This window comes from Sinohyriopsis cumingii, chromosome 5 (assembly GCF_028554795.1).
Source record: "Sinohyriopsis cumingii isolate HCF-2022 chromosome 5, ASM2855479v2, whole genome shotgun sequence".
NCBI lineage: Eukaryota > Metazoa > Mollusca > Bivalvia > Unionida > Unionidae > Sinohyriopsis > Sinohyriopsis cumingii.
The window spans coordinates 79,566,632-79,576,804 of record NC_142965.1 but is presented as its reverse complement, the minus strand read 5'-3'; the positions used below and the strand labels follow the sequence as shown (position 1 = coordinate 79,576,804).

The 10,173-nt window shown below is 32.8% G+C and overlaps 1 protein-coding gene across 3 annotated transcripts in view; it reads left to right on the top strand.

Annotated features, from left to right (window-relative positions):
* The first annotated feature begins 857 nt into the window (after positions 1–857).
* The window catches only part of LOC149799567 (beta-1,4-galactosyltransferase 4-like), a 54,507-nt gene continuing 45,191 nt past the window's right edge, over positions 858–10,173 (top strand). For 2 of the 3 annotated variants that reach the window (XM_089958901.1, XM_089958898.1), the window contains exons 1-2: positions 858–1,176; positions 4,494–4,570. In XM_089958901.1, the coding sequence (XP_089815027.1) occupies positions 4,542–4,570 (29 nt within the window). In that variant the 5' untranslated portion in view covers positions 858–1,176; positions 4,494–4,541. The remainder of the gene's footprint in view (positions 1,177–4,493; positions 4,571–10,173) is intronic. The other variant, XM_089958900.1, reaches the window with a different exon arrangement.

The following is a 10,173-nucleotide window of genomic DNA, read 5'->3' as shown; positions in this document are numbered from 1 at the left end:
TGTTTTAATTTTGGAAACTTGACACATATAGACAATTTATTTTAAGCTCCTGTATAAAACATACATTGATTGCAAGCTATTCCAATTGTTAACTACAGTTTCAAAATTACAAATCCAAAGTTTTAAAGTAAAACAAAATATTTTGTGTGATCATGTGTAGTTATATGTTTAGAATGATCCCCATGAAAATAGAAGAAGTTTGCGATTAGCCTTTGGAAACACCGCTCTATATATATACAGCATGGATCATTTTGTATAGCTAAATGTCGGGAGTAAACAAGTCATGATGGGATAAATGCACATAAATTTCTTGTTCATTCGATTTTTAGGGATCCACACTGGGATGGTTTCTAATACCTTTCTCGTCATTTTCACCATTCATATGTCTGTCCATTCGTCCACATATGCAGCATATCCTAATACCTCTTCAAAAACTGCGCAGTAAATATATCTCACGTACTAATATGACTGATTTATGTATATGTGTCTTCTTTTATGTCTGTTCGTTTGCCTACTCTTAGGTTATGTCCATGTCCTAGACCCTGTTCACCGATACATGTAGCTTTCTTATTTGAGTGTTAATATACCTCAGCATTTCTTGTATATATGGCCTTTCATGCTAACTTTTCACAATTCGCAACAAACATATTTTGTTGGCCTTCCTCTGCAACGAGTAAATATCTTATCATGTCCTCGTGTATTCAAAACCCTGTAACAGATTATGGGGAGCTTTGGGGCGGTATTGCGTGACCATAGTGTTTACTGGTAATATGACTCTTCTAATCTATTCAATCCCTCTAAATATGAATGAACAGGTACTCAGAACTTTCATAAGACCATTTGTTATATCCGGTTAGCTAGACATTTTGTTCAAGTAGTGGAGGAAAACTGCTAAAGCATAACATGTGTTCGTGATTGATTGTATTCATTACACAGTGAGATGTATTTGGGTAACAAATAATAGCTGCAATGCTACAGCAAAGTTTTACAAAAAATAGTCAGTTCTGGTCTGATTTGGATCTTTCTCTGCCATAATATTTGTTAGTGAGATAAACATTCATGTAGGGCCAATTGGATCAAGTTAAGCATGAGAATTGTTCAACTCTAACTCGAGTACTAAATGCTGCAAATTTCTCTATCGGAAGCAAGGGAAGGAGTAATCTAGTTATCTCTTGGGTAAGTTTGGCTTTTGTTTTTTTTAAGTTGTGACACTTTCTTTTACATTAAAGAAGACATACAAATAATTGAATTGTACCTTTACTGTAAATTCTAATAAAAATGGCTGGATAGAAAATGGTGTGTAAAATGCGACGACAGTTTGACTTAAAAGAAGAAAAAATCGTTTTGACTTCATTTAATTTGGCAATCAAATTAAACAACCAATTTCAAATTAATTTCAACGAACATTTCTGTATGTCTTGGGTATTCCTGTTCTTTTATTCTTCAACTGATTACTTTGTATGCCTGCTACTTAGACCGATTATCTGTCATATTATCGACTATGATAGATTTTGGTTTTTATATGAAACACTGTATGTGCCTGGTTATTAGACAGTTTAACTCACAATCAAATTGGTTTGGACAACATTTAGGATAAGGCACGGTGATGAATGAAACTGCAGACAATGTATTGTGCATAAACATCTGTGTAACGTGGTCAGTATAAATGTCACAGTGTCATTCAAAGCTGCATTTTTATTTTTAGAAAAGTAGATTAGCCGCTTAATCTTGGTGTTTAATGGTAAGTGTTATTTATGGATTGGTCATCGTGGCTTCAATATATAAAAGAAGAAGAAGAAGAAGAAGAAGAAGAATTTATTCTCTTGTCTCCCCCAAGAAAACAATACAAGCTATGGTTGACTAGAGTTTCAGTTGACAGATTATTCAATATCGATATTTGAAAAAGTGAGACAGGAGGTAGAAAGTACAGAATGAAAAAGAAAGATGTGTTCATTTTCTTGGGAATACAATACAACTTGCCTCTAAAATAATTCGCGGGTTTTATAATAATTGGAGAAAATCAACAATTTACATCGAAATTATTTACTAAAAACACTAGGGGATGGTATAAGTCTATGTGAAATATAATCATTTCATACTAAAAAAAAATTGTTATGGTCTTTATAAAATATAGTATCTATTGTATCATCATGTCTTAATTTTAGGAAGGCGATAGAATTAGCTATTTTACAATTGTTTCTTCACTTACATACATGTATATTAGCTTTTACATATATCTCTATATAGTTAGAAGAATTGTTTTAGGGCCTTAAAATCAAATTATACGTTTAAAAACTGAGTTTATTCCTGAATTCTATTACAAATTGCAATTTCCGTTGCAAGAGAGTATTTGTTCCTTTCTGCTTATTATAAAAATAGTACAGGAAGTACTCAGGTTTTAAGACATTTTAATCCAATTTTCTTCTTTGTCTCTATGTGCAATAAGTATTCATACTATATGTGTCTTAATATCATTTCAAAGATGCCTAGAAAGTATTAAGTACCTGTTATATATCTTCTATGTTTTTGCATACATAAATTATACTGTACTTATGCCGTATTATTTTCATCAATGTAAATATAAGATTTTATTTTCATATGATTCGTTTTGATTCTTCTTTAAAACTGTCCCTGTTGAGGAGTAGCAAACTGGAAGGATAACTTATTTTGCATATGAATAAGTATACTCTTATGAAATTCTTTTCCTGTTTTTCATGATCGTTAAATCTAAAGAAAAATAGGCATTTCAGTGGCCGTAACACATACTCAGTAATGTCCTTGGTCTGTTTTCAATTATTTATTTTAGCCCAGATCGGTTTATTAGCAACTGTACATTTTTTATATTTGTAATTTTAACCAGCATTCAATATAACCTATGACAACAATATTTCAACTGATATAGTCACATTTGGAATATTTAGTTAAATATATTTTTCCTCTACTCTGTATGTCTTTGATATTTGTACTTGGCAAAACCATTTACGGTAAGGTCAGTATAGACAAGGGAAGCCTTAATTAAATATGGATCCCTATTCTAAGAGGAAGCCAAATTGTTAAAATTTCAATACGACCCAGTTTTAAAGCTTCAAAAACAATTTAGTCTTGCATTTGTATAAATTTGTATCCCACGTCCAGAGAAAAATAATTCCGGACAATGTATTCTACGCATGATGGCTCCAATGTTGGCATGACATGGAATTTAAGTAGCAACAAAGTGCAGAAGCTCAAGGAAATCATCTGCGTTTGTTGTGCAACCACGTGCCCTACCATATGCTGGTAAAAGGTCTCGAAACTAAGACCGCAGTCGTGCAAGGTGGGCGAGTTATGATTGCTCTATCCAGACTAGAGTTAATTTTAATTAGGTTGAGAACGCTTATTATCTTTTAGATTTGCACTTGTTAGGTCTATATATGTAATATCAGTCAGAAGATAGTGTGTGTGTCGTGTCATGCACATCCCAGTGTATGTAGTGTCATTCACATGACAGAATGTGTATATGTTATGTCATTCACATGACAGTGTATGTAGTGTCATTCAGATGACAGTTTATGTAGTGTCATTCAAATGACAGTATATGTAGTATCCGTAAGGGGCAGTATATGTAGTGTCAATCAGATAACATTATATCAGTATATATTATCATTCTGACGACAGTATATGTAGTGTCGATCAAACGACAATATCTGTAGTGTCCTTCAAATGACAGTGTATGTAGTGTCGGTCTGGGTCAGTATATGTTGTGTCATTCTGATTATAGTGTCATTCGAAAGACAGTATATGTAGTGTCGGTCAGGGACAGTATATGTCAGTCAGAGACAGTATATGTAGTATGACATTATAAGTATTGTCATTCAGATGAAAGTGTATGTATAGGTAGTGTCATTCAGATGACAGTATGTGTAGTGTCGGTCAGAGACAGCATATTCAGTGCTGTCAGGAAAGGTTATATAGTATCGGTCAGTGCCTCTAAATGTAGTGTCGGTCAGTGATAGCATAGGTATTGGCAGTCAAGGACATTATATGTAGTCAAATCAATCCAGTTAAGAAATCGCTCTTCATCGAAAACAAGAAATGTCCTAAATTAGATGATCATCATTGATTAGCTTTGATGTTTGATACTTTTGTAATTTCTCAAGTTTTATTTTATTTTGAAAATGATAACTATATCAGGACACTTGTAGTTTCTGTAAATTTTGAAACTATTGGAAGAAATGAATTAAACATTTAATTTTATTTAGTCGTAAAATTAGAATTAAACAACTCGCAATCGGATTCAGTTCAGGTTACCTTTTGCTTAGTTTCAGTTTAATACTTTCGATGCATGCTCCTGATAAATGATTGATATTAAAACTTTAATTTTTGTTAGAAAGTTTATATAATAAAGCTGGTTCAAGAGGATTTGAACAAAGATAGAATTCTTATATTGAAAGCATTGATCAGAAGGAACCAGGGTGTATGAATTATAAATTAAAAACTTTAATTAATAATTGTAGATTAATGCTCTGGATGATCAACAGTAAGACGCTTGATACCTGAACCATATGCCACAAACAAAAGCACCCTACATAAAGTAAGTGATTTGCTACTCTACAAAATAAAGCACAAAAAAAAGAAATACTAACGCACAGGTTGATGATCACCCTGTTCTTTGCTCAATATATATATATATATATATATATATATATATATATATATATATATATATATATATATATATATATATATATATATATATATATATATATATAAATTATTAAAGACATGTGAACGTTAGCGCTATGATAAAAGATTATTGCATTTTGAAGAAGCAACATTTTCCCCATTTTTCTGGAGTAATAAATTGCCTTTAATGTATATAACGTATAATAACGATAGCCCCATGAACTCAGCAGAATAACAAACGTCCGCACACACCATTCTCAGATACATGTATCCTCCATCTGAAACAAGAGAAATAAATGGCAATCTCGATATGAAAATCATGCGTTAAGAGCAGAAAATGAATTTGCACAAATAAGCATTAAGAGCTTGCGCACAAGGGATAGGGCCTTTAATAGTCATCCAAACATTTATAGTGATTTGTTAATTATGATTAAGTGACTATTTAATATTAATAAAGGTTATTAAAATACTTATCAAAAACGACATTAGTGAAGATGATTGATTGACTCTCTGATAAATGATTTTAACTATCAACATATACATGCACTGCGATTAGGTCCTTCCACACGGTCTCCTTAGAAGAAGAAAAAGAAGAAGAAAAAAACAATCACAGAAAAAGAAATTAAAACTAAAACTAGTTTACTGCATGTATTCAACCTGTGATGCCAATTATGTTTACCTGTAAGCAAATAGAACATATATTACAAAATGATCTTCTTTTTCCAGAATTTATTTAATTGATTATAGATTTAATCATACGCAAACTTCGATCAATGCAAGCTAAACTATTTCTAACTATTTAAAGTATGCCTCTATTTCTGTTAATGAAAACCGGAGTACTAGTGTATTAGAGGACAATTAATTACTAGCTGCCCTGCCAGTGTTCTTCTGCTCATGAATGTTTATAAACACGAAAAGGGGTATGCGATTTGGAGCGTGTTGGCAAAGCGATTGGTGTTGTGTACTAGTAGTGATGAGCTGTAAATTTTATAACCTGCAAGATACTTTTTCTCGATACATAATTTTACTTGACCTTAGTAAGCTTCCCCTTGTGGAACTGATGTTAATATTTTGCGCTCTATGTTGTACATAAATATATATGTGCCTTGATTTAGGTCAGGGCAATCTGGATTGACTGTGAGAGGTAATAGGTCGACATGGGAATATGTCAATTATGTAAGAATGATTATACTCACAAACGAGGGTATGGGGTTGGTGACTTCAGGCAAGACGATAAGTATCGTATCACTCGAACCAGTGTTCAATTCTCAGTAGGGGATAAATTCACAAATTGTCTATCCTGTAAGATAACACTCTCTCTTGATATATAATTTCACATAATATTTTCATGCCGCCTACTGTGGAAGCCAAGGACGGCACTTCCGCGCTGCTCGTTATATATATATATATATATATATATATATATATATATATATATATATATATATATATATATATATATATAATATAATATATATATATATATATATAAAGCAAACAAAACTTTCACGTCCTTGCGATAGAGTGTAAAACGTTGAGTTTTTCACTAACTTTAAATGATATTTAATTGCATTAAAGTGTCCTTTGAACATACGGCTATGTTAATGGCAGAACACAGCGTCTGAATTGTGCACTGCAGATGGCTTGCACAAAAATATAGATATGTACAGGGCAAATATTAAAGTCCATTCTTATCCATAGGATTATTCAAGAAAGACGTAATGCTATGGTCCTTGAGTCAGATTGATCTATACGTACGTAAATGTGTTGCATTTAATATCTATTATTTTGATTATTGTGAAAGAATGTTCAAGTGATGATGAACCTCGGGAAGATTTTGCTACATTATCTGTGCTATACTGGCATTGGAAGGAAAACAAATGACCAGTATAAATGTTACGTGTCAGGTAAGATAAGGATTTTCCGAAATTGCGTTTCTCTTTGATAATATATATCTACATTGACAGGAAATGTGAGAATCAATGATCGTAATACAAAAACATGAGACTGGTCGTAATGTGGTGTTTTACAACATTCGAGTATAGAAGAAAGTACATTTTCTTTAGATTTTCGATCGCTATAGTGATAGTGGTCTTAGTACCGGGATGATGGTAAGGATGGGTTTTACTATATTCAGTATAGACAGATTTTAGATGTTTTACAAGTTTCACATGTAACAGCCATCCCAAACGTTGCGTAGAATTTCTCTCGCTGTTTTAAAAGTACAGCATGATCAGAATCCTAACTTTTAAAGCCTTTTTGTTTTCAATGTTTGGTTGCTTGGTTGTAAAATAATTAATGGACTGATACCTGTACCGCATACAAGTTTCTGGTAGTTTTGTGCATTTGCAACCTTAAACAAGTATATATTATACTAATCTGACCCATATTCTAAGCACACCAAATAATAATAATGAACACTTACGTAATGCCTACCAATGATAAGAAAGAATGTTGCATTTAATGAAAACGTATAATGATTTAGATAAGTGAATAAATGCAGTGATTTTAGTTGTTTCCTCATAGTTTTCTTAGTTTGTGTATGCGGTCTATTCATGTGTGCATGAATGAAATATTTACATATAAATGTCATGTAAGGTGGGGTCACAAATTACACGACACCTGTATTCATCAATGTCTGGTATAAATATCATATTTTAGATGCATACAATTTTTCACGTCGAGATCTTGTTTCTTGAATAATGTATTAAAAAGCATTCATGGTTTATTTGTATTATTTTGCTAGTAGAAACCCAACTATAATAGACTTTACTGGTTAGTAAACACAAGCACATTTATTCCTATTTTATAGACAACAAGTCCAATGTTAGATGCAATCCCAAGATTCGGGTTTCAAAACATTATCTATGAGAAAACGTGTTCAATGTTTTTTCATAATTAGAAAAGGCACTAATCTTATCGATTGGCATTACCGGAATGGAAATCCAATACCGTAGGTTTCTTGCTAAATGCAAAATCAGTGTATTACGTGTCATGCAGAGCCACAATGCTAATTTCACAAACTGACTGAAACTTAATTTGAATAACAATATTCCCATAAATATATTACACGAAACATTAGTCAAGTTTCATCAGTAAATATTTGCTCCATTTTCAGTTGTTGTGTTTATCTCATGACAAGGTGGATTGCCGTGCCATATGCAAGTTTTTTTTTTCTACCAAGATTCGTGAAATCTGATGAAGGGAAGCATTTAGATACACACTTCATTGTTAGTGGAAAACTATATCTCCTTGACCTATATGTCATGCTTATGTGACTTTGTTGAGATGCTGTGTTTAAAGTTAGTTTCGTTAATTCCAGGGTTATGAAGTTTGATAGGTGGACGCATCTCTGTTAGTACTACACCTTACAACATAAGGTCAATGTGGCCTACATAAAATGCTTTAGATATTAGTTAGTTGGAGGGAAGGAGAGTTTTTGTGTTTTTGTTTTGTTCACGTATATTTTGCCTGACGTTTGAAGTTAAAAACGTACGTTACCGCTGATTACATATACATGTAAATCGAAAGTGTACCTGACGGATGTAAGTTGGAATCCTATAATCGCATCAGCACTGGTCGGTTGCACCAGTTTATTGGGGCAAGGCAATTTGCCACAAATGACTAGGTACCAAAAATACTTTTGCTGCTTTGCCGTAACACACCAAACTGAACAAATCTGTGTTTTGGTTCAGTCTGATATGTACTTGAGTTCAATATATGAATGCCGGCTATATAGCGGCGCATTCACAATATCATTGTACCTGCATTGAATATAAAGAACGCATGCAATCTTGAACTTAGGAATGTCGTAGTAATGCACATCATGAATGGTCTCGCTTTCCATTTCATTTATACAGTTGGTCAGTTTCCACGTTTTTAAACAAGGTTCGAAATTTTCTTTACCCATAGCGGTGTAGTTGATAAGATCAGATGCCTAGTGAGCGTGAACATTGTGCATGACTGTCTAAAAGGTACTATACATATAACTATGAATATTGAAAAGGTTTGTTATATATATATATATATATATATATATATATATATATATATATATATATATATATATATATATATGAGCTCACAGAATTTAATTATGCGAAAGCAATCCAGTGCCATGTAAAAATAATAGAGAAAACTGTTGTTTTCCTCGACCTGTATACTAAAACTGTTCGATTTGGAGAGAGACATCATGTGTGTTGACTATATGACTTTAAAATTTGTTAATGAAAATGAACGAATTCAAATACCGACTTAGATATGTCTGCCTCATATTACAGAGTTGTATTATGTAAATGCAACCTGGACAAGGGTTTTACCTCTAACTGTCATCAGTTCTTTATGATAAGTACGTCGTTATTAGAGTACTTGTTACTGTGACTGGACGTTGCATTGATTAATTAACCGATCGTTCTGCAATGAGTCTTTAGTTCTTACATAACGGGTTTCGGGAGGGGCTATTGCTCTGGACATCATATCATTTTGCTGGATTTGGGTGTTTAAGGAAATTGGCTTGATCGTCAATGATTATATTTGTTGACAAAGAAAGTTTTAAACAAATTTCTTATATACAGGTCGTATTCTGTGTAAGGCTTACTTTAAAAGATACTACGAGGAGGAATGCCTAATACTCTAGGATATATGGGCTGGTCTCGTAGAACATTCTGTGCGTTTCAGCTCCTACGAAAAACATATTCAAAGTTGGAGAGAAAAAACAATGTTTAACAATACCTTATTGGCACCACTGCACTTGTAAACATATTGGTGTTTGGTATGTCTGTATTTTGTGTATTGTTTAACTTAGACTTCCTTCACAATATAACAATGGATGTAAGCATAATGCATGAACTGTAAATGAGTCATCATGTCACTAACAGAGGCAGTCGTATACGAATAAAAGCAGATTGAATGCATCCATAAGTTTGTGATTTGCTTTGACATATGGTTTCTTGCTGGGAGTGATAATCGTGATGATAAATGTTTGACTTCCATCAATCTATTGACATTATACGCATGTAATGACACGTTCGATGACAATAACAACATCTGTGATGAGTTGAGTAACCGTTCTCTCCGGTGTTTGTCTAATAGCATTACGTGTGTGAAACTTCATTGCGTTTTGACCTTAAATTCAGTTAGTTAAGCACGAAATTGTTTTACGAATCTACAATGAATTTTGACTTATTTTTAAAAACAAACAAAAACAATTTTACGCACTTTTTATATGACGTGCCGGGATTTATTTGCGTGTATTGGACATGTACAACGAGATTGTATATTGAGTTTCCTCATTAGTTTGACACACGTGTGTGAAATATTAAAACAAATTACAGGTACCATTATGTGCATCGGGTTTCCTTCTTCCAACTGAGCTATGTTATTTGCACTTGATGATGGAATATTAAGGGAGATAATAAGTTTTGGAAACTTGTAATTTGATAGCACAGATCACTTTAAACTTTTTCCAACGGGCAATTCAGGACATCTTATCAAGTGTGCGTATCGTCAGCT